This window comes from Cajanus cajan, chromosome 1 (assembly GCF_000230855.2).
Source record: "Cajanus cajan strain Asha chromosome 1, NIPB_CcT2T_4, whole genome shotgun sequence".
Taxonomy (NCBI): Eukaryota; Viridiplantae; Streptophyta; class Magnoliopsida; order Fabales; family Fabaceae; genus Cajanus; species Cajanus cajan.
Genome location: NC_138517.1, coordinates 80,157,350 through 80,182,511, shown reverse-complemented (window position 1 = coordinate 80,182,511; position 25,162 = coordinate 80,157,350). Strand labels below are relative to the sequence as shown.

Here is a 25,162-nt window from a genome sequence, read left to right as displayed (position 1 = left end):
AGGTGAATTGGTGAAAGAGGACATGCTTGCACAATAATTACTTGAACATAAAATCACTCAATTTAGTGTTTGCAGTCAAACTCATAACTCGTAAAAAACAAACTCTTAATACTACTGTTAGAAATATTTTGTGAAAAACATAAAAAAATTTGGATCTTTGCAAACAAATTAAAATTAAAATTGAAGATGAAAAATTAATATTAAAATATTCACAAATTTATGAAATTTAGACTTACAATCAATTTAAACTTTCTAACAAATCTTATCTACTAATAATCCAAATTATTGAGATTTCATCCACTATCCGAAAACAAAGTATAAGAGATAAAGCTGTAACAATAACACATCCTGCATAAAATTTATTCAAAATTCAAAATTTAAATAAATAAAAAACCTCAAAAATCCATTTATTTTAAATTAACAACATTACACGTTTGCATTTATTTTAAATTAATAACGTTAGACATTTGATTTCCTAATTTCAAAACAGACATTTTGTCCAAAATATTATTTTAGTCCTCTTAATAATCTAATATCTATTAATTGTTAATGTTTTGCTCCATAACTTGTCACTACTTACATGACATTACATTTAATAATTAAAAAAATATACAAATGAGACTTATTAATAAAATAAATATTAATCACTTGTTAAAATAAATATAAATTACATTTTATATGTCATTATTTAATCTTTATATCCTAAATGCTAATCATTAATTCCATGTTGTAAAGGTCACAAAACAATGGCAGAGAAGGTCAATATAGTGATGGTATTCATACACTCCCAATGATCATCATATTACTACGAATCATAAATAATAATATTCAAACTAGATAAATGTTAAAAACACACTTGATGGTATTCATACATCAATTCAAACAACAATTTATACAACAAAATTGCTATTTGTACAAGGAATTATATAACATTTCTCAATCAAACAAAAAAAAAAGTTAGTATATGAATATCACCAAATAAAAATCACAAAGGGCTTAAGGCAACAATAAATAAGAGTGTAACATTGAAAGCAAATGAAACATCCAATGGTTTACACATGGAAATCTATCATACTCGATACATGACAAACAATCTATGCGTGAAAGTACCATTCAACTTGTATGTTGGATCAAACATCATTTATATGACATAAAACTAATGAAAAAGAGCTGGGCAAAGATTAAAAAGGCTTGTATACCAAATTTAGAATGATTTTTTAACTATTAATCTCTTGATCACGTCACGGGTGACTAAACTACACGTGCACAAAATACTTCCAATCTAGAACACTGCCACAATGATAGAGTGGCTATTGATTTTTCTTGATGTCGTTAGACTTGGGACTCTACTATTTTATAGATAAACTAGATTTTATACGCATGAGTAAAATACACGTGCACAAAATACTTCCAATAACACTGTCACAATGATGGAGTGGGGTTTCGATAACTTAGACTAGAAACTCTATCCTATTTTATAGATATTAGACATCCATCATGAAAAATTGATCCACCTATTTTAGGAAGGAGATAACCCAATATGGCAATATCAAATCAACAACTTATTCTTATCACTTAAATTTTATAAGTGACCATTATTTGACTGGATCAATAAATAGTGACCTTAGTGGGTGAGAAATATTATGACCAATTTATCTCTATTTTAAATTATTGAAATAAAGTTATTTGACTGGATCAATAAATAGTGACCTTAGTGGGTGAGAAATATTATGACCAATTTATCTCTATTTTAAATTATTGAAATAAAGTTCAAGAAAGAAACACACATATATATATATATATATATATATATATATATATATATATATATATATATCACACAAAAAATGTTAGCTTCTAAATCCTCAAAATTTAGATAATACTTTTCCCATGTAATTCCTTTACTGTTACCTATCATGCGTGATCTTGTTCTTGCGTTCTTGCTGAGGTAAGGGTTCGTTACCTCCTACGTGGCTTGTTTTTATAAGCACCTAGCGCCCCCCCCACCCCAAATTTCATTGTAAATCACATATTTGATTAAGTATTTTTCCATGACACTAACATTGCCAAACCATAGGAAAATGGTTACTTTAGTATTTTGGTATTGCAGCAGTTATACAGAGACTTCATTGATGTCTTTGATTTGTCAAGTGCCTATATGGTAAACAAAAGTGATCAGATTTCAGTTTCTAAAATTGTGCCAACGTTATGAGGATAGCTACATGTTGTAGAGCACCCAATTACAGTTTACTCATATGCCTCTCTCTCTTTGTAGAATAGTCAAGCTTCTTCCTATTTGTGCCAACATATATTGAGTACATATGTAATCAAGAGAAAGAGTAATAATACTTGAGAACAAAGACAAAAATCATAAAGATTGGTACAATATCTATATGTATTCACCAAATGTTCATTTTGTACGGTGTCTAGAACAATATCATTGTGGTGAAAGCATTTGACATATTCAAGACATGGCAGCTCTTTATAAATGAAGTTTCCAAGTGAAACATGTCCTGGTTGCAACTGCTTCATTACTCCCAAACCATCAGGCTTCTAACATATGACTACGAAGAAGAATTCATATCTTTTAACTTTGCTTTGGCTGACTCAAGTTGTTCTACCCAACACAAATTTTGAAATAAAAAATATCAGAATTGTTTAACACCCTAGAGTTTAGTTTCTTCCATGAAAGAAGATTGAAGCGAGAAGAAAAGTGTCATAGGCAAAGAATTCTTACTCTGCTCCATTGCAGTTGCTGTTTGGATGGTTGTGCGAAAAAATAAGTTCCCATTTCTCTGATACACAGCCTACATTATTTTGGTTCATAGCACGTGAGAATAAAGAAATAAATAACAGCAACAAAAAAATAGTTGAAAGAATAGAGGTATACATGTGAATTGTTATATAATGGAGGAAAAACCTCAACTACTGAACCTAGAGATAATGATCTTTTCCATATATATGAAAACCAGTCAATCACACATAATTTCTAAAAAAACATTTTCCATAAAAATGAATAGAAAATAAACCCTAACCGTAACCCTTGAGTTTCGAAGTCGAAATTGCTTGGATGATTAGAAACAATTAGAAAGAAAGAAAGTGAAAAGAAAAAGAGGTTACTCTGGAAGAAGGCTGGTTGTTGAGCTCTGCGATGGCGACTTCATGAGTCCTCATCTGCTTCGTCAGATCAGCAGCACTTGGCGTGGTGGTCGAAGAAGGAGAAGTTGTGGCCATTTCAAATTTCCCAACTGATATAGAATATCTGAATTTGAATGTGACTTCAAATTGAAACGATGATCCTTCTACTTCTACGATGCCATTCACAAGTCTGGCTTGTTAAGTGGCAAGCCCATAACTTCTGCATTTTGGCCCACACAGAGTTTGTTTAAAGTTTTTGGTTCACCACATATACAGAGTCTGGTTATTTAAATTTCTTTCTTAATTTTTTAAATAAAATAAACATTTTTTTTAATTATCTAATCTGTTTATCTAAAATGACTATTTAAGATGAATATTTTTTTTTATATTTTGAAAAAGTAAATTTTATCTTTTTTTATTTTTGAAAAAGTATTTTAAAAAACATTTTTTTTATAATTATTTTTTAAAGTTTAAACAAACTACCCTAACGTAATAGTCAAGTCGTTAAGAACTGAAACATGCTCGATGGGTAGCACGGTTCAACACTGAAACATTTTGAGAAAATAAAATTTAATGATGTTTGTGCATGGACTTTGAGATAATTGATTTAAATGACCAATAAGCCATCACGAGGACGATACCGGCAGATTAAAAAAGTGATCCAAGTCTTTAGAAACATTTGGAGTCTTATTTGGTCATATGGACAAACTCATCCAAATCTTAAGTGAAAGATGTTTTGATTTATAAAAATTGTTTTGAATTTTTTTAAAAAAAATTTTGTTTGAATCCCTCTATGCAAAATTTGGATCTTCTGTCATGATTCATCTCAATGAAATAAACCAATACAATCAAATTCAAAGACAATAGCTAGCACACAGGGGCCAGGGCTCACACCAAACACGATACAATTGCAATACAAAGTTATTGTTACTATTAAATGTTATCTAAATTTATAAATGTTGATGACAAATCTAAATTTGAAAAAAATAGTTATAAAAAAAAGTCATTAGTCCGTATAAAATTAAACTTTATCAATATAATAAAATTTCAAATTCAAATTTTGTAAATAAAAAAAAAAATTATACTAAAAGTAATAGACCAAATTCATATTCTTGATGAAAAAAATAAATAATTATAGACGCACAATATCAGCAAATAAAAGAACAACCGTTGTCAAAACAAACATCGTTTCTATTTTAAGAAAAATATGTTTCCAAGAACAAACCAAACAATCCCCACTAATTGTGATCACTCGCTCAGACCTGCAACATATAAATAACAGTGGATTTAAAATTACAAACATGACATTTCAGTAACACAAAAATATAATAGAACAAATTCGTGAGGATGTACATTTTATCTTCAAGTGACTTAACTAAGGGCCTACCTAGGCTTTGGTTTGAACTGTCACCCTCACCCTGTGCCAGGTTCAGTTCCTCAAGTCTTCTATTCATCTGGGATCCTTTCCTATTGTAATTGGTAACCGAAAACAAAGATAAGCCTAACATAGATGCTGTAATTATGATAGTTTGTCTATTTTGTTTCCTATTTTTCTTATTCTATTGTTTAAAAAACGAATTTTAGGTCCTTAAACACTAGCCAACATCTACATGTTTCCTCTCGCAGTAATGCCACAGTAGACCATGGTTTGTAATTTGTGGACATCGAGAATCTCATGCCTCGAGTATGCTTTTGGCCTTTCAAAATAGGAAAACCACTTTAGCATGTTCCTTAAGCTCCTATTCACATGAAGTTCCTCTCCACAACCTTCTTGAGCACCTCCAATTTTTGGATGACTTCTGGATTCAACAGATCCCTTGCTTCCCTAATGAGGGTACCTTCTCTACTCAAATGATAAGCATCCAACACACTCTTTATCCAGGTGTGAAGCTTCTCTGGAGTCCTGAAAAATGATGTTGAGAAAAAGTTATTGCAAGTTTGTAACTAAATTCTATCTCGAGTTATTATATTCTCTGACATCTAATACATACGTGTACAAGTTATCCACATCCTTTCCTTCAAGTTCTTCTCCAGGTGTAAATGCATCTTTGAGGGCAGTTAGTTGCTCCTCAGGATCCTCAATTCGAATAAGATACTTGACTATTCTAATCTCTTTAGGCACGAGTCTCTGAAGATTTCCCACTGCAGTCTTGTATAGATGATAGAGGATATCTTTCACCTGCAAATTAAAGTTTCATTTTACAAGCTAAAATAAGACAGTAGAAAATAACAAGTATAAGAACCACAATGAAAGAAAAATCATGATATAATTTTCAAGGTAATTAGGATATAAATCTGAAATGAGTAGATTTGTTATGTTAAAAAGAATCACATTGGACCTATAATTATGTGCAATCAACAAGATGCTCATATACTGTAATTATATCACACAAGAAATAAATTATTTTAAAGCATCAAATAAATAAATAATAGTAGTAGTTTTATGAACAGCAGATTCGTACCATTCCTCATTCCTCATCTCCCCCTCCCCCCAAAAAAACATTGGCATAAACATGTATGACCCATTTACTTCTTATATCACCAAAATATGACATCTCTCCAATCTTTCTTTTCAAAAAATAAAAATGGAAAGGAAATTAGGTTGCACAGTGTCATAATGAAGTGCTAGTAAAGGGAAATGGGTGAACTGTTCCAAACAACTTGTTATCTTTTTATTAGAATTTAGAAAAGAAAAGTAAAAGCAACAAACTACCTAAATTATCCACTTGATTTTCCTCCCACACTGAACATGTGCATTGCAGCCTATAGAAGCTAGTTTGAAGTTGTAATAACTAATAATCGTCCAGAAATTTTATCTTCCATATTTGTGAGATTTAAATTTAAAAAAAATGTGCTGAAAGAAAATTGCTGAGGTCACCATCAATTTACCTCATCTTTCATCATGTTTGACTCCTTGGCAGCTGACCAAGCTTTGGTGATCATCAATACCAATGTTGAATCAAGTTCTTTTTTTTCAGCCAAATTGTCTATCTTCCTGCAGGCAGCATCAAGTGAAGGAGAATTGATAATATCTTGGAATTTCAACTCTGCAGCATTTAGCTGCTCAATGCTTTCAGTTGCAGCATCGTAGGCTTGTACAGCAGCCAAACATGCATTCCCGAGCTTTGCCAATTCTTGTCACATAAAAAGCAGAAACTTAATCAGAAAAGGCAAGTTTGAACTATCCCATGAAAGTAACACATCTCTGAACATGTTGTGATATCTACAACATGATATTGGTGTAACAATCAGGATTCCTCCCACCCTAACCTATAAAATATCCTCATGTCCTCTTAATCATGGCCTATTTAAATTAAACTCCAATTTCAAAAGCACTTTTTGCTTCTACAAATTTTAATATTTTAAGCTCCACGCAATCCATAAACTTGATGTATGACCTTAAAAAAAACACCACTATCTAGTTATACTCATAGAAAGAGGAAATCTGAACTAAACAAACATGATAAGGTTTGACAATTTACCATACAAAAAAAAAAGCAACGATACATTTCAGCAAAATTGGATACCAAATCGAGAAAACTAATACGAGACATAAACTTAGGCTACTAAAAGCAAGTGAAATGAAGTCCAACCATTTTGCTCATGTTTATTATCATAGTAAGATTCGGCCACTGTGTGAAGGTGAACAAAGAATTCTTCCGTAAAATCTTTACGACGCTTGGAGACAATCTCAGTAATTCCCGAAGGGTCCTGTCGCACCACCTGAAGGAGATCATTGTGTCTCTGCACATCCTCATCAATCTGCAAAAGCACAAGTCCAATCTTCATAAATGAGCTCAATCTGGAAAGTAACATTGATGCAGGCAGTACCTGTTTGAGCTTCCTGGCAAGGCGTAGCAGGTTCTCCTTCATGGCGGGGTCGTGTTCAGCGAGGGCTCTGTCCTGGCATCGGGCGAAGAAGTGGGGTCTGAGGTTGTTCCACTCTCGGCTGAAAGCCAACAACGTTCTCCAATCGGTGGGGGTGGGCTTGTCGACCATGAAGACACCAATCAGCTTGTCGCAGACTCCATTCATGCGGTGCTGGTCCAACGCCTGGGGAGGGGAATTGGCTTGACTGAGCCTCGCACAGGGTGAGGGTCGCAATCCTCTTCTGGGCGCTTGGGAAATGGTTGGGCACTTAGGGAAGGGGAGTGGGGTTGTGAGGGAAGCTGCATGGGGTGTGGGGAGAACTGGAAGGCGACAGCGTGAAGGGAGAATCCAAGTGCTTAACTCCATCTCCTTCACTTCGCCCTTCTAGATAGGGGCGCATTCAACCAGGGTTTTGTTTTGTTTACACAAATGACGTGTCCCATTTTTATTTTTATTTTTGTGATATATAATTATAGACAAAAATAAGAAATCACCAGGCGTTGGTAATAATAAAAGATAAAACAGAGAAATTATTTCTTATTTTTATGCTTTTAAATTTTGATGTGGTGTCACTTTTTAATTGGTTGTGCGAAACATCAACATTGGGTACACATTCATACAAGTTTTACTGATGAACTCGATACCCTCTCCTCTTCTGCTTCATTCTAACTGAACCGCAGCCACCCATACTCAGTACAACGGTGACTTCTGCGAGAGCCTTTTGCCCTTCTCAAACACGTTGACTCAGAGAAGTAAATAGTATGTATCCTTCTGTTGATGTTTTCAATTTTCTTATAATTTTTTAATTAATTCACGTTCTTTAGTTTTTCATTCTAGGCTGGAACCTTGTGCCATGTTATGTAATTGTTGTTCCTTATTATTTTCGTAAATGGTTTGCACTTGACATGTTTTTGATTGGGGGATGCCTATAATGTGAATTTTGGACTTGGGTTCAATTGAATTTTCTAGTCTAGTGCCATGTTTGTTGGATAATTACCTTTTACCTGTTTTTAGGGAATTCTGATTCAGTGACATATGTAACTATAACCTTTTTATTTTGTTGCATAATTGCAGTTTTTTCTTTTTATGTGGTTAGTAATGGAAGTTTTGTTGCCAAAACTTCCTTCTTTCAAATTTCCAAGTCATAGTCATTGCTGCTCGATCACTAGTAGGAGCTCATCTCATGTCAGGTTTGGGTTCCGTCGCATATCTTCTCTCTCTATTTGTGCATCAGCTGTCAATGAAGCTGTAGCTGAACCTACTATTGACTCCCCTTCTTTGGGTCACTCCACCCGGCCTCGTTTCCCTATACTTCACCAGGTATCTATTTTCTTGTCTTGTCCTCAATTTTATTTTCCTAAATGCAGCCTTTGAGTGTTTGCAAATGTGTTTTCTTTTTGTCTTGCCATGAGTATCTGAATTAGACTAATCCCGCTTCCATTATTGTAACTGTTACTGGCCTAATGAGTTTTTGTTGAGCCAGCAGCAGTCACAGTAGGGATTGAACTCTCTGACTTGTTTACCGTGTTATGAATTTAATGTTATTCAATGGATGGACAAGGCGTAGACCCTCTTAAACATTCGAAGGATAAGTGCACCATAGGGATTGAATTATAAGGTTTGTTTGGATGAATTTCTTTTGGAGCACTCAAAAGAAAAGAAAATGGGAAAAAAATGAAAATAGCTTCTCCATGAGTTAAATTTATCTTTTGCATAAGCTAATTTGTTGAACTTTTTTCATATTGATTTCTTGAAAAACTTATATTTTTAACTTATCCATAAATTAATTTTAATTTATGAAAAAGTTAATTTCATTTTCCCTTCGAATGTCATTTTTCTATAACTGCTTTTGGAAAAATTTATCCAAACAGGCTCATAAAAGGTTAAGAGATTCTAATTCATCTCCTCATCTTTGCTCAATGTCTCAAGAAGTGTTGTAGAATATAAATCTAACTTTTAGTGTATGTGAGGTCGTCTTTTGGAGCTATATGTTGGCTTATTGGATAAAGTAGTATAACTTTTTTGCCAAACCAAAGTCAAAGATGATATATCTAATCCTCAATTCTTCATATCTTAATATCATATTATACCTGACTCACAGTAAAATGCTTTGCCTTGACATCTCTTTGCAAATTTGATCTGGAATTCACGACTTGTATATCTGACATTTGATATGTTGTTCTGGTACATATTATGAAGTTATGATACTTTAATCCACTCCACAGGAAGTAAATGGCTCAAAACTTGTTTACTTAGACAATGCAGCAACTTCTCAGAAGCCCACCGCTGTACTGAAGGCATTGCAAAATTATTATGAAGCTTACAATTCAAATGTGCACCGGGGCATACATTTCTTGAGGTACTTATTGTGTAATTTTTGGAATCACATAGGCAATTTGGAGACACGTTATTTTAATTTCCTTCCTCCCTGCATTTATTGGGAGGTCAATACACACGATTTATATCTATTATTGCTTAAACAACCAAATGCTTTTTCTTATATAATTGTTTATGGATGTAGTGCAAAGGCCACGGATGAATATGAATCGGCTAGAAGGAAAATTGCATCTTTTATAAATGCTTCTGATTCTAGAGAGATTGTATTCACAAAAAATGCTTCTGAAGCTATCAATCTTGTTGCTTATTCTTGGGGGTTGTCAAATTTAAAAGCAGATGATGAGGTATTTCATTGTAGATTAATATTTTGATGAATGACAATTCGTTTAATTGTTCGTCTAAATTTGAGATTGTTTTATGTATCTTCTTAAAACTTGGAGAGAGTATTAAGGTTTAATTTATCACTTACGATTTTCAAGTAGAAATTTTAATAACATGAGACAGTGGACTTCTTTGTAGTCACTTAATCCTATCTTTCTACATTTAGAATAATGATTTTTATTTATACTGCCATTATCTTCAAATTATGTCCTTGTAAAATCTTCAGTTTTATGTTATTTCAGATCATACTTACAGTTGCTGAACATCACAGTGCAATTGTTCCTTGGCAAATAGTAGCTCAAAAAGTAGGGGCTGTTTTGAAATTTGTGGATTTAAACCAAGATGAAATTCCAGATATAGAAAAATTGAAAGAAATGCTCTCAAGGAAGACCAAAATAGTTGTTGTCCATCATGTTTCAAACGTGCTTGGTATGTTTCTCATCATGATTGTTCACCTTGATAATTCCAATTTACTTAATGATACCTTGAATTTATGCTGTTGAAGATCATGTTCCTCTTGGGTTATTTTTGTAGTTTTTCAACATTGATGTTCTTTGTTTTATTGGCAGCTTTCTAAAATCCCACATTATATCACAAAAGGTCACTAGATTTCAATGGCAGAAATACTGGATCATTGAATGTTTGCCCACCTTTAATGATGTGCAGCATATCATTGTATGCCAGTGTAAAACTTTTTCACACTAGCAGTAAATCAACATTAAATTCTTATACGAAATCTTTGTGGATATTTGAAGTTCTTGAAATATAGCATATTATTAAGGTTGGGTTTTGATATAAAATCGAGTAGGGCATGATAACTGATAGTTAAGGTTTCAAAGATTAGGGTCGAGGTTTATATCACGGATTAGTGATAGGAAACTATTGGCGGTGATTTTGGCATGAAATTTGATTAATATTGTGGAGAGTGTTAGACTATTCGTAGATATCAAGAATTTCTATATAAAATGCTTATTTTCCTTTTCCAATATTAATTTGATTGTGAATTTGTGTATTATTCCTTTTAGGCATTAAAGTTTTATATTTTTTGGTATTTTTTTTATGACTGAAGGATAAATCTAAAATGCCTGAAACTGAAATTCCTGCTATAAAAAGGATTTATATTTAATTGGCCACTATGAATTGAAGAATCGGTTTTTGACCAAACATAATGACAATATTTAGTCCACATAACTGACTCACCTAGTGGGAAATGGCTTTGGTAGCTGTTGTTCTAAGAATTATGTAGATCTTAAATTTTTTATGTATCTCATACTCGGATATTTTGTATGAACGTTCAAGTGACTTGGGGAGAGATGCTGCATATCTTATGCATTATTAAGTAATGGAAGTTTGCTAGCAATAAGGTGCTGCTTAAGAATCAGGGTGGTGGATATTTGGGTTCTATTAGTATTGCCTTTGAAAATTAATTAATGATTGACAAATTGGGTATAGATTGAATGAACGTAACTTCTATGTGTAAGCAGTTTTAATGATGTGGCCTATAAAGCAGGTCTCCAGTGGCATTACTTAGTGCATGTTTGGTTCCACATTTAGATAGTAATCACATCAAAATTGATGCAAAAACTAAACTAATTGTTGCTTCCACTAATCCACATCCAATCAAAATTGATGTGAATCCCAACATGCTCTTAATAGTTTAAATTAAAGAAATCATTAGATATTGGGGTAAAAATATATTCAGGCCTACTTCTCCTTAAGCATTTGTGACGCAAACTGGTTAAAGGGGAAGAAAATAAGGGGACTTTATTGGGAAAAAAAATGAAAGAAAGAAAAAAATCCTCTAGGTAATTCGAGGAACCTGGACCCTCTTGATACATAAACTGACCAATCTAATGCCCCTTCCTCAGTTCCTCTAACTACCATTCCTATTTTTATTTTGTCCTCCTAACTAATAAAACTTCCATTATTTATTCTGTTACAATTCACAGGGTTTTAATTCCCTTTTATACCTCTTTTCCTTCTAACATTAACATTCTCAGTTGGAGGTTTCTTATTAATACTATCAATTTGATATAGAGGAAAGCTTATGCCAGAAAGTGAGGTTTCATATTTCACATCCAGCTTACATGGAGCTTGTGCTTGTGCATCAATCCCGTCAGATTGGGAAGAGCAGTCTGTCCCATTCGCAGTCTGGTCCAAATAAACCACATGAATATTATTGAGACGAGACCTGCTATGACCTTAAAAACATTAGAACTTAGTACAATACATATATGAATTATCACTGCATCCTCCCAATTAAGCGCTCTTTCTTTGCCTTTTTAATCTGTAATTTTTTTTCTTATTTACGAAGATAAAACGTTTTACTCACTTCTAAAATCTGTACCTGAAATTAATGAAATTTCATATATTTTGTACCCTTTTTTATGTAGCTTCTGTCCTTCCTATTAGAGATATTGCACAATGGGCACATGATGTTGGGGCGAAAGTTCTTGTAGATGCTTGTCAGAGCGTTCCACACATGATGGTTGATGTCCAGAACCTTAATGCAGATTTTCTTGTTGCTTCTTCTCACAAGGTAGGATTGTTTATATATTTTTTAACTGTAACTATTACAAAATAGTAATTAGTTATCAAACACGTGTTTCAGATGTGTGGGCCTACAGGCATTGGATTCTTATATGGTAAAATAGACCTCTTGTCTTCCATGCCTCCATTTTTAGGTAAGTTACTAGATGTTTTACTTATATCTTCCCATCAAATAGGAACTACTAACTACAATGCAATAAAATAAAATAAGGGGTTGTTTGGTTTGAGAAAGCATTTTCTTTTTCCATTTTCAATTACAAAAATGCCACCTTGTTTTCACTTTGTTTTCTGTTTTCAAAATTTTGTGTAGGAAACAATGAAAACAACTTATTATTTTTTGTTTTCACTTTTTCCTATATAAACTTTTGAAAACAGAAAATAAAGTAAAAACAAGGCTGCATTTTTTGTAATTAAAAATGAAAACAGAAAATAAAAAGCAGGCAACATTTTCTCACACTAAACAGCCCCTAAAAGTTCTGTTTGGTTTGGCACCATGTTTGTAAGATTTTCTTTTGAAGTTAATGCATTGCTGGTAACCTCTGCTTTTACTTGTTTTAGGAGGTGGAGAAATGATTTCTGATGTATATCTTGATCATTCAACTTATGCTGAACCTCCATCCAGGTTTGTGAACTTGTTCTTACTTCAAATTAGGCTCGGCTTATCTTAATAGATAATCTAAGGTGGCTTGGGTAGAAATCTCAAGTTTGATTCTCAATGTTCAGAAGAAAATATAAGAGCATTAGTGGCTGTACTACTTTGCACCAATGCATGAATAATAGTTGCTCTTGTTATGGCTTTAAAATTTACTCGCCAGTACACTCCATCACTCCCATGTTTACCTTGGTTTTTCAATTGACTAGCAAATTAGCTGGAAATTATCACATATCTCTAAGCTTTGGAGTCTCTTGCAATACTTAAAGAAAGTAACAGGCGAACATATGGGATTAAAATTGAAAATGGATATACAGAAAAATACTTTAGAAGAAAATGGATATATAAATTGTCTTTTTAGAGTTGTCTAATGATATTCTCCTCTGTGCTTTCTATAAGTTTATCCTTCGTGTCATTAGCTTCTAGTTACTAAAGTTGATTCTGCCTTGCACATGCTGACTATCATGATTTGGTGTTGGCTATTGATGTTTTGAAACCCATAAAATTCTTTGACTGGAAAAATGATTGTGTCAACCACTCAAGTAATTGTTATTAATTGTGTCTAGTGGTAGAAACGGATTTTGTCACTTATCTCGGGACTCGTACTCTGATTGTTTGTTTTCTTTCTAACTTTAGATATAACCATTAGTAATGTCTGGCCTCATGTCTAGTCATTTTCCTCAACCATTTAGTGATAGTTTCTCTCTTCTATTGTTGCATACCATCAGTTACTCGTATCTTATTATTTGAGGTATTTTGACTGTCCTAGATTTGAGGCTGGAACACCAGCTATTGGGGAAGCAATTGGTTTAGGAGCAGCAATTGATTACTTATCTGGGATTGGTATGCAAACCATACATGATTATGAGGTGAGTTGAGATTCAATCTTATAACAAACATTACTATTATTCAATGATACATAAATTTTGGAGTTTAATTTTGATGTGCTGTCAATGTAAAACTCTTTTGCACCATGTCATCATCCAATATTTTGTTGACACCTTATTTAACAAGTTTGTGACATGGTACCAGAAGTATAGCTCTGTTTTATTTATATCAACACTGAATCTCTTCTACTACTGGTATGGATGACAAATTCTGGAGAGAAAAAAGGAAAAGATGTACTCAATAAAAGAAAAATAATAGAAAAAAAGAAAGAAACAATGCAGAAAGAATCTGTTCTTCCCACTACCTTATCACTCTCCTTATATTCTGATAGAAACCTTGTAGCTTATTTAGAAGAATTAGGGGTAAGCCCCAATTACAAGGATAGAAACACCGCAAAACTTAAAGGGTTTGCTCCTCCAAATGCCCAAAGGCCCCAGTTCTCTCAACCAAAACGACCTCTCTCCTTCCCCTCTCTTATTCATATGCAACATGCCTTATTCAAACTATCATACCTAACTAACCAACTCAATAATGTAACTAACTACCCAAACCTTGAAACCTATAATAACCAGAGATTGGACTTCAATGTACTAATCATGTTTAACTTGATCAGCAGATGAGTAACAAAATAAGATGCAAAAGCAAAAATTAAAAGCATCCCTCAACTTGACCCAGAATTTCTTCTTTTTTTTTTGTCATCCTGATTCTTTTACTTCTTCAAATACATTTTTTTTTCATTATCATAATTTTTATTATTTGATGTCTTAATATAATTAGATCATATTCAAAGCAATGCTTATCCCTCTATCTTTCAATATCATCAAAACAATCAAAATCACAAACTAAATTACTGATCTTCAACCTGGAATATTCATTGAATTAATTTTGATCACCTATGACCCAAGGAGCCAAGCTAACTTACTTTATTTCGAGCAAAAAATTTCTTCTATTTATTTCATGATTGTCCGTAGTGATAGAAACTAATGGCAGAGGTCAACATTTTTCTTTGCTCATCATAAAACTTATGTTTTTTCATTATAGTGAGATAAATTATATTCTTATTCTGTGAACAATAAGTTTCTAAACATCAATTTTCATAGGTGGAGCTGGGTAGATATCTTTACGAAAGGCTTCTTTCAGTGCCAAATATTCGCATCTATGGGCCAGCGCCTTCAGAAAAAGTCCAACGAGCTGCCCTTTGTTCTTTCAATGTTGAGAATTTGCACCCTACTGATCTTGCAACATTTCTGGACCAACAGGTAAGATGATAAAAGAATTTGCATTTCCTTGTTATTATTCTATGTAAATCAATTGTCAGAAGGTAATTTTGTGGAAGAATTTGGGATAGTTGTTGAACATGTTTGGAAAGTTTCCTTTCTTGATCTGTAATTAAATGATAGTGTATCATTTCAGCATGGAGTAGCTATCAGATCAGGTCACCATTGTGCCCAACCTCTCCATCGCTATTTAGGAGTGAGCTCAAGTGCACGCGCAAGTCTGTATTTCTACAACACAAAGGAGGATGTGGACAACTTTATCAATGCCCTCACTGACACAGTCAGCTTTTTCAATTCATTCAAGTAACCAGAATGTATTTATATGTATATTATACAGTATTTTGTTTATACACGCCAACGAGGGTTGGTCTAGTTGGTAGAACAAGCTGCGTCAATGAAATGTTCTTGAATTCCATTCCTTCTTGATATCATTGGTAGGCATCCACTAATTACAATCCCTTGAACTTTTATGAATAAAGAAAATGCTCATACGCATTAAAATCTTTTCCCTGCTTCATGTTGGAAAGTGGATGTTGTGTCCACTTTTACTTTCGATTGGAATCATATGATGTATAGCGTCCATTTTGTTTTGAATTCGGGTAGAATTGTAGATCTATTATTAAGTAGCCTCAAGTTATAAGTTTATACAAATGAAGTTTATTAACATTACTTTATCGAACCGTCATTTTAATTCACCATTCTTTTGATTCACAATCCCAATCAAACAGGACTATAATGTGTTTATTTATGGATCTAAACACTCTAGCTCATGCCTAACTATATGTTATCTGTACCTGCTCAAGGATACACTCGTAGTCTTCTTGGTAAGAAGGGCCGAATGGATACTTCAAACGGATTCGTCAGAGGGGGGAGGTACCTGCAAAAGGTACTCCGACGCTCAAGTCAGGACAAGCACGATATTCTAAGATAATTAATGAACAGTGACGTACCTCGTTGCGTGTGACCTATTTATAATACCTGACATGGGCCTGAACGTGGTGGGCCTATTCTAATCTTTACCAAATTAGGTAATACGATGCTAATCAGCTAATCATGTCTTAATTAGGCACTTGTCCTTGTTAACTATGATTTGTACTATAATCCGCTTAACCTATCGGCACATTGCCGAGCCGACAGGCTAATGCTTGGGAGGTTGCATGTCTTCGATTGTTGACCGGGTCGGTAAACGTTTATTTGGTAATCCTATCGGATCGGCATTTGGCCGAGCCGATACGTAAGATGCGGGGGATGCATCATGCCGTTTGCATCGACCTTCAGCTGGGCCGATGCTAACGTCAACCTTGGGTATGGTCCAGTTCGCATGGGTGTCTGACGGAACGGCACGTGTTGGTCAACGTGACCGATAGGGTCCTCCCGGTACACAAGCCCCCCAGCCTTGAGGAGTGAAGCAACGTAAAGGATAAATGTGAAGGGAAATAGTGTACTTTGGTTGCTGTTTTGGAGGGTAGGCCAAGGGTTACAATCATTGGTGGGAAACGAAGGGTTGTAACCGTTGGGCACCGGGCGCATGCGAGGAGTTATGGCGGGAAACAATTGTAGCCGCTGTGATAATACCAAAGGTTATAACCGTTAGGTATTAATGACGCATGAGAGGGGTTGTGCATCGCAGACCGTCGGATCGAAATGATCCAACGGTGCACAGGGGGGCGTCTCTTCAGATACTTACGAGAAACTCCTATAAATAGGTGTATGAGGGGTGGTCCCCAAAGACACTTATCAGTTACTCTGAGCCGAGATCGTCTGCATTTGAGCACTCCACAGCGATAGGTCAAGTTCAAAACTCAGGTACGTAATGGCTAATCTAGATGTTGTTCATGTTGACTCCTCTAGGGACGAAGGGGAATCTAGGTTGAGAGTGACGCCGGACCGAGATGTTGCCTCGGCCTCGGCTTCAAATGGTGATAATACGGGATCCTTTTCTGGGTCTGAACGGTCGCGTAGTGGTGATTCTTCGTCGGCTGTAGCTTCAGATGATCATCCGAGTATGGGTGGCGGATCATCAAGGAGTTTTGCTCCCATATCGACCCTTGGGTATTCGTGGGTGCACGGCGAGATTGGTAGCGTGTATTCCCGATACACTGATAAGAAGTCTCTTGTTAACTTCGTATCGGCCACGAGATTCTTAAACTTTCCTGAGGATGAAGAGCCCTCCGCGATCTTCTTCCAGCCGTGCCGAGGTGATGGGGTGCCGAACCCGGATTTTGTATATTTGGGCCAAGGGTCGTCCAAATATCCATTCTTTTATGTGTATGATTATATGTTCCGGGATTTGAAGATATCCCTCCCTTTTGACAACTATTTTATGGGTATACTTCGGCTCCTGAACGTGGCGCCGAGTCAACTTCATCCAAACACTTGGGCGGCAATGCAAGGGTTTAGGCATATGTGCTTGGCTCTCGGCCTCTCTCCTACCCCGCATCTATTCCTGCACTTTTATTCGTCTCGGCCTACGAAGAAGGCGAAGTGGTTGTCATTGATTCGGCACCATGATTGCCTGCTTCAGCCGTTCACTACTTCCTACAAAAAATTTAAAGTGGGGTTTATGAAGGTGATGATTCGGCCAGAGACGGGCAATAAATATTTCTTTGATGCCGAAGGGAATTCACTTTTTCCCTTGTACTGGACACGGAAGCCGAGAAAATATGACACGGTTTCTAAATCGCGTATGTCCCCAGAGGAGAATTTGAGTCTAAAATTCTTAGAGAAGCTTCCTCGGCCTCTACCATGTCGTCCTCTGGTTCGATTGTTTGAATCGGCCGACGTAGTCGAGGAGCTAATTGGTACAGTACCTGTCTTACTTGTTTAAATTCTTGTGTTATCATTGATTTTGACTTAATGATGTGCAGGCATAATGGCGGACCACGAAGAGGACGACTTGGACATCCGCACGATAATTCGCAAACAAGTGGCTGCGACCACTGGAATCAATGCCCCGGCTGCCGGGCAAGGGAATCCGCCAACTGTCCAAGGCGGTGGGGCGGGGCCGACAAAGCAAAGGAAACCAACTCGGCCCCATCCTGAAAAAAGAAGGCCTGACACAAGGGTCGAGGAGGAGAGCCGTCGGGCTAAGCAGCGCCGAGTGGTTAGTCCCCCTGTTCCAGAGGGCTTGGCTGCGCCAAGCTCTTTGGCTGGCAATGTCAATGCTCAGGATTTCCTGAGTCAAGACTTGACTTCAGAGGTAGGTCAAGGGATGCTGAGCCGTATGACTGCAGCTCAGAAGTGGAGCTTTTTCTATGAGTTCCAAGTGCGCGCCGTGGCCATGGCACAAAGCATCGTGATGGAGCCGAACGGCGAGGCCGATGGACTGCGTCGGCAACTTGCTGAACAAGAAAAGTCTCTCCAAGAGACGCTAGCGGCGCTAACTGACGCTCAAACGGCTAGCAGCAAATATCAGGCCGAAATGGATCGCCGAGGCCGAACCGCCGATGACCTTGCTTTGAAGGTTCAGCGTCTCGAATTTGCCCTGAAGGGTGAGACCGAGAAGGTTGCTGCTCTGGGTAAGGAGCTAGATGCCGAGAAAGTGGCCTTCAAAGCTTACCAAGAGAAGGCACGTAACAAAGTCCTTACCCAGCATCAGGCGGGCTTTGCTCAGGCGGCTCGGCAAACCAGCTATTTCGGGGACTTTCCTCCCGACTTCCACTTGGATATGACCAAGGATTTTTTCCAAGGGAAGTTGGTGGACCTGGCTTCTATTCCAGCCGACCAACCAGCCGATGAAGAAGCCCCGGCTCGGCCAACTGAGCCAATTGGGGAGGAAACGACATATGAGGAGGGTGCGCCTGAGGACGGCCCAGTGCAGGGGGAGGCCGAGGTGCAATCTTGAAATTTCTTTTGGCGAGCCGATAGCGCTCTTTTGATTTTATTTTTTTTTGCTTTTTGTATAAGTGGGCCGATAGTGCCCTTTGGTGTTTTTCCCGGTCGTTAGTGCCGTAATGAATTTGGGTTTTTGATTATTGCTTAGTTGTACTTGCTTTGCCCCGCGTATTAAAATTTTGTAACAAGTTTGAACTTTAATAACAGTGACGTCCTTGGCCGAGAGGCGTCTCGGGAGGGAAGACATTTTAATAAGCCACGTCCTAGGCCGAGAGACGTCTCGGGAGGGAAGACTTGTAAATTTAATAGAAGTCACATCCTTGGCCGAGAGACGTCTCGGGAGGGAAGACTTGTAAAGTTAATAGAAGCCACATCCTTGGCCGAGAGACATCTCGAGAGGGAAGACTTGTAAATTTAATAGAAGTCACATCCTTGGCCGAGAGACGTCTCGGGAGGGAAGACTTGTAAATTTAATAGAAGCCACATCCTTGGCCGAGAGACGTCTCGGGAGGGAAGACTTGTAAAGTTAATAGAAGCCACATCCTTGGCCGAGAGACATCTCAGGAGGGAAGACTTGTAAATTTAATAGAAGCCACATCCTTGGCCGAGATACATCTCGGGAGGGAAGACTTGTAAATTTAACAGAAGCCACATCCTTGGCCGAGAGACGTCTCGGGAGGGAAGACTTGTAAATTTAATAGAAGCCACATCCTTGGCCGAGAGACATCTCGGGAGGGAAGACTTGTAAAAACTTTAATGGTAAAAATGTAAAGCAAGTCAAAGATAATTGAACTGTGTTGTTATTGATTGGATGCCTCATTAAAAACCTTGCCGGCCAAAACCTCTTTTCACGATTTTTTAAGAGGAGAAAAGACCGGTTCAAGGAAAAGAGTGCATCATTACAGATAGTTGAAATGTAAATACATAAGGTTGATTCAACTGTAATATGTCTTCAAATGAGTAGAATTCCATGTCCGAGGGACGACCTTGACGGACAGTTCTTCTAACTTGTACGCTCCATTGTTGAGGACATGCCGTATCCGGAAAGGGCCATCCCAGTTGGCTGATAGCTTCCCTTCTGAAGAGTTGCATCTGGCTGACCCAGTGGCTCTCCATACAAGATTGCCTTCGTGAAATGTTCTCGGCTTAACACTTGAATTGAAACGGCGTGTCATGCGTTGTTTACATGCTTCGGCCACAATCTGTGCTTTTTCCCGTGCTTCATCAAGGACATCAAGCTCGGCTCGGAGCGAAGCATTGTTAGACTCCTCATGGAAGTGCTGTCTTCGGAAGATGGCTCTCCGACTTCAACCGGGATCATGGCGTCCGCACCGTATGTCAGGCGAAAGGGTGTCTCTTTTGTTGCTGATTGTGGTGTACATCGATACGCCCAAAGGACCTCTGGCAACTCTTCGGCCCATGCCCCTTTTGCCGAGCCGAGCCGTTTCTTTAATTCGGTGAGGATAACCTTATTGGCCGCTTCGGCCTGGCCGTTCGACTGGGGGTGCTCAACTGATGTAAACCTATGTCGGATGCCAAGGTTTTCAAGAAAAGAGTTGAACTTTTTGTCCGTGAATTGTAGGCCGTTATCTGAGATGATGGCATATGGGATGCCAAAACGGGTAACCATGTTCTTCCAGACAAATTTCTGGACATTAGCGGCGGAGATGCAGGCAAGCGGCTCGGCCTCTATCCACTTTGTGAAGTAATCGACAACCACGAGGAGAAACTTAACTTGTCCCTTCGCCACCGGAAATGGGCTGAGTACATCAATGCCCCATAAAGTAAACGGTCATGGAGAGCTGATGCTATGCAGTTCAGCGGCCGAGGCATGAATGAGGTTCCCGTATTTTTGGCACTGAACACATTTCTTGACAAAGTCGGCGCAGTCCCCCTTCAGAGTCGGCCAATAATAACCGGCCCGCAAGACCTTAGCTGCTAAGGTTCGTCCCCCGGAATGAGAGCCACAAATACCCTCATGGACTTCCCTCATCACGTAATCTGCTTTGTGACTATCTATGCATTTGAGCAGCGGGGTGGAGAACCCCTGTCTGTAGAGGTCCTCGGCTATCATGGAGTACCGAGCCGCCTGTGTTCGTAGCTTCTTAGCTTCCAACGGGTCGGCCGGTACTTCGCCGTTAGTGATATAGTTCCGAATGGGTGTGGTCCATGAGGGTGTTTCATCTATTGCCATGCACTCGGTTATTACGCTTGGGGAGGGAACTTCAAGATGAATAGTGGTGCGCAGCTGTCCCGGCTTCCGGCTGCTGACGAGCCGAGCTAACTGATCAGCTCGTTCATTGTTGTTGCGCAAAACATGCCGAACCTGAACCTCGCTGAACTCATCCTTCAATCTTTGGAATAGATGATAATATTGTAATAGGTTCGCATCTTTAACTTGGAAATTATCATTGACCTGTTCGGTCACTATCCTTGAGTCGGTCCAGCATATGACTCGCTTCACACCCATCTCGGTTGCCAACCGCATCCCAGCTAGTAGGGCCTCGTATTCCGCTTGGTTATTCGAGGCACGAAAACCGAACCGAAGGGACTGCTCGATTGTGACGCTTGAGGGACTAGCCAGTATTACTCCTGCTCCGTTGCCTTGGGCGTTGGAAGACCCATCGACATGCATGGTCCACGGCTCGTCTTCAAAACGTCCCGAAGGGGTAAGCTCGTTAACAAAATCGGCCAAGTACTGCGACTTGATGGGACCTCTCGGCTCAAAAGACAAATCGAACTCTGACAGCTCAACCGACCATGTCATCATTCGGCCGGCAATCTCTGGTTTTCTTAATACTTTTGCCACTGGACAATCGGTTCGAACAACTATCTTGTGGCTATGAAAGTATTGTTTGAGTCATCGAGCAGTGTAGATGAGTTCTAAGGCTACCTTTTCAATTAACTGGTATCGTCGTTTGGGCTCCTGCAGAGTCCGACTGATGAAATACACTAGTTGTTGCCCTTCTCGGTTTTCTTGTATTAGCGCAGCGCTAATTGAGCTGTCGGAGACCGCTAAGTATACGATCATGTCAAGGTTGGCAACTGGTTTGGAAAGGACTAGGGGTGTACTAAGGCGTTCCTTGAAATGTTGGAATGATGTTTCACACTCCTAGGTCCATTGGAACCGCTCGGTCTTCTTGAGCAAGAGGAGGATGGGTCTAGCTATCTCAGCTAGGCAAGAAAGAAAGCGGGAGAGCGAAGTGAGCCGGCCTGCCAACTTTTGAACTTCTTTCAGGGTACTTGGACTTTTCATGCTTAAAATGGCTTGGCACTTGTCAGGATTTGCTTCAATGCCGCGACTGGACAACATAAACCCTAAAAACTTGCCGCCTGAGACCCCGAACACGCACTTGTCGGGGTTGAGCCTCATTTGGTGGTGCCGAAGCGCGTGAAACACATCGGTTAAGTCTTGTGCGTGTACAGATACGCTACTTGACTTTACTACCATGTCATCAACGTACACCTCCATACATCGGCCAATGTGGTCGCTGAAAATTTTGTTCATCAGCCGCTGGTAGGTGGCTCCGGCATTTTTCAGGCCGAAGGGCATAACTCGGTAACAGTAATTGGCCATTTCGGTGATGAACGCCGTTTTCTCTTCGTCTTGAGGGTGCATTCGGATTTGGTTATATCCGGAATATGCGTCAAGGAATGACAGGAATTTGTGGCCAGATGCCCCATCGACGAGCCGATCAATGTTTGGTAGCGGATAGGCATCCTTCGGACAGGCTTTGTTCAAATTAGTGTAGTCAGTACACATGCGCCATTTCCCATTCGGTTTCTTGACCATGACTACATTAGCTAGCCAAGTTGTGTAGTGTACCTCCCGGATGAACTTGGCTTCTAGCAACTTACTCACCTCGGCCTCTATTGCCGCCTTCCTGTCCTCCCCAGCCTTTCGACGCCGTTGAGCGATCGATCTTGCTTCTTTGCTTATGGACAACTTGTGACAGAGGAAACTAGGATCAATGTCGGGCATGTCGGAGGGATGCCAAGCAAATAGGTCACTATTTTTGAGGATCACTTGGCTGACAGCCAATTGTTCCCGCTCAGACAGGTTGGCTCCTATATAAGTGACTTGTGACTCCAACACCCCTACTTGAATCGGCTGTTTGTCATCAACAGGCTCGACTCTTTCCTCCTGATCGATCCGGGGATCTAGGTCCACAGTCGATTGCTGGGACACCGAGTGAACCCCACTCGGCTTCCTAGGTACCTCGTCTTTTATCCTTGGGAGTCGCAAACTAGCGAAGTAACACTCCCGCGCCGTCTTTTGGTCGGCATGAACCGTGACGACTCGTCCTGACTAGGCCGGAAATTTCATGGCCAAATGAGGGGTAGATACGACTGCTCCGAGCCGATTCAGGGATGGTCGTCCAAGGAGAATGTTGTAAGATGTGCTGGCGTGTACCACCACATATTTAACTGAAACATCTCGGTACTTGGCGCCTTCAAATCCGAACCGAGTCGACAACTTGATGTATCCCTTGGTCTTGACCCGTTCGCCGGAGAACCCGACCAAGGGTTCATCATACGGAACTAGCTCGGACTCCGGGATGCCCAGCTGCTTGAACGTATTCCAGTAGATGATGTCGGCCGAACTTCCTTGGTCGACTAGCGTCTTGCGTACAATACAATTGTGAATTTCGACGCTGATTACCATTGGATCATCCTGGTCCGGATCGATGCCTTTAAAATCAGCCTCTGTGAAAGTTATAGTGGGTAGGCGGCGACGAGTGGATTCGATGGCATGTACATGCCGGACAGCTCGCAGGTGTCTTCTTTGTGCGGATGAAGACGGGCCACCTCCAGCGAATCCCCCAGCAATGGTATTGATGACTCGCCGAGGCTATGTCGAAGGCTCATCCCCTCTTCTATCTCTAGACTGACTACGTTCTCTGCGAGAACGTGTTTCTGTCCTTTGTTCGAGTTGGTCGCGTCTTCGTGACCGGTCTTCGTATCTCGATCGGTCTGGACGCTCAACGAAACCTTACAGCTGTCCCTGCTTGACTAAATCTTCAATCTTATCCTTCAAGGCCAAACAATCGTCAGTTGAATGTCCACGGTTGCGATGATATCTGCATGACTTGGTCGTATCGGCCCGAGGAGGGGTTGATGCTCGTTTTGGGATGACCAGTATATCCGAGGCCAGTGCTTGTTCTAATACTGCCGACCGGCTAGTATTAAGGGGCGTGTATTGTGAGTACCTTGGTCCTCGAGGGGGCTTCTCGCGGGGAACCAACTCTTTCGGTCGACTCCGAAAACTCGGCTCTGCCAGCTTGTCAGGTTTTGCTGACACTTCTACTCGGGCTTGGTTCCGGAACTCGGCCAATTCCTCCATCTGCATGTATTTGTCGGCTTGCCTACGCAAATCATCCATGTCTGTAGGGGGTTTCTTACAAATGTTGTTGGCAAAAGGCCCTGGCTTCAAGGAAGTAGTAAGGTGGTGTAGAGCTACAACAGGGTTTAGGTCTCGAATTTCGAGCGCCGCTTTGTTGAATCGGCTCATGAATGTCTGAAGGGATTCCTTCTTCTCCTGACGAATGCTTATTAGTGCCAACGAGGTCAATTGGTGAGGCCGACTGGTAGCAAATTGAATTGTGAATTGGGAAGCCAACGTACTGAACGAATCAATCGAGTTGGCGGGAAGCCGAGTGAACCAACTCAAAGCTCGTTCTTTTAACGATGTTGGGAAAATTCGACACAGGGCGGCATCATCAGTTGTGCTCAGCGTAACTTGAGTCAAGAACACATCTACGTGTTCATTGGGATCGGTTGTACCATCGTATTTGTCAAGGGGCAGGGACTTCCAGTGGTCAAGAAGTGCTGATTGCATGATGTTCGGGGTAAATGGATGTCGGTGTGCCCCGGCCGGCATTGGCTGCGTCGGTCTTCCGATCGAAGCATGGATGCTTGGGGGCGCGACAGAGGTATGAGGAAAAGAGGTATGATGACCGTGCGAGTGGAACGATCCTTGAGTGTGAGTCGTTTCGGATGGTTTCCATGTGGGGTCTCGGTATTGGTTTTTTAGAGCAGCATTCTCTTCTTTCAATGCTGCCATCTCGGCGGCATCTCTCTCTCGTTGTTGTTTCATGGCGATCATTTCCTCTTTCATCTGGCGTACCATATCGGTCAAGTTTGTCTCCTCAACCGTCTTGGCCCCGGACTGGTGCTCTTCTTCGGACTGTTGCCCTTCAAAATTAGTATTCCTTGTCTTTACCATGATTCTTTT

At 39.2% G+C, this 25,162-nt stretch overlaps 2 protein-coding genes across 4 annotated transcripts; one reads left to right on the top strand and one right to left on the bottom strand.

Moving 5' to 3' along the window:
* Positions 1-4,308: 4,308 nt before the first annotated feature.
* LOC109819307 (uncharacterized protein At4g37920) lies at positions 4,309-7,435 on the bottom strand. Of its 2 annotated transcripts, XR_002241519.3 has the most exons (6): positions 6,970-7,435; positions 6,732-6,900; positions 6,028-6,272; positions 5,130-5,317; positions 4,526-5,041; positions 4,309-4,400 (listed from the first exon to the last, which is right to left on the bottom strand). XR_002241519.3 is itself a non-coding variant. In XM_020385006.3 (5 exons), exons 1-5 carry the CDS (start codon positions 7,372-7,374, stop codon positions 4,882-4,884), a joined length of 1,167 nt encoding a protein of 388 aa, XP_020240595.1. In that variant the 5' UTR covers positions 7,375-7,435; the 3' UTR covers positions 4,425-4,881. The 2 variants fall into 2 exon arrangements, 1 of the variants encoding a protein (XP_020240595.1); XM_020385006.3 differs by lacking the exon at positions 4,309-4,400 and having other exon boundaries at positions 4,425-5,041.
* Positions 7,436-7,610: 175 nt separating this feature from the next.
* CPNIFS (chloroplastic NIFS-like cysteine desulfurase) lies at positions 7,611-15,508 on the top strand. Of its 2 annotated transcripts, none has more exons than XM_020385017.2 (11): positions 7,611-7,767; positions 8,083-8,328; positions 9,234-9,367; positions 9,530-9,689; positions 9,969-10,155; positions 12,120-12,265; positions 12,338-12,410; positions 12,835-12,898; positions 13,698-13,797; positions 14,917-15,075; positions 15,230-15,508. In XM_020385017.2, the coding sequence occupies exons 2-11, from the start codon at positions 8,095-8,097 to the stop codon at positions 15,398-15,400; spliced, it is 1,428 nt and encodes a 475-aa protein (XP_020240606.1). In that variant the 5' UTR covers positions 7,611-7,767; positions 8,083-8,094; the 3' UTR covers positions 15,401-15,508. The 2 variants fall into 2 exon arrangements, with proteins under 2 accessions (XP_020240606.1, XP_020240607.1); XM_020385018.2 differs by having other exon boundaries at positions 7,615-7,767; positions 8,105-8,328.
* The last annotated feature ends 9,654 nt before the right edge of the window (positions 15,509-25,162 follow it).

Bases quoted from the DNA above. Each gene is read 5' to 3' on its own strand.
- LOC109819307 (XM_020385006.3), bottom strand. From the start codon at position 7,374: ATGGAGTTAAGCACTTGGATTCTCCCTTCACGCTGTCGCCTTCCAGTT. The intron at 6,901-6,969 runs GTACTGCCTGCA...GTGCTTTTGCAG, and splicing joins TTGCCAGGAAGCTCAAACAG to ATTGATGAGGATGTGCAGAG. The intron at 5,042-5,129 runs GTATGTATTAGA...ATCATTTTTCAG, and splicing joins GATGTGGATAACTTGTACAC to GACTCCAGAGAAGCTTCACA.
- CPNIFS (XM_020385017.2), top strand. From the start codon at position 8,095: ATGTGGTTAGTAATGGAAGTTTTGTTGCCAAAACTTCCTTCTTTCAAA. The intron at 8,329-9,233 runs GTATCTATTTTC...TCCACTCCACAG, and splicing joins GTTTCCCTATACTTCACCAG to GAAGTAAATGGCTCAAAACT. The intron at 9,368-9,529 runs GTACTTATTGTG...TTATGGATGTAG, and splicing joins CGGGGCATACATTTCTTGAG to TGCAAAGGCCACGGATGAAT.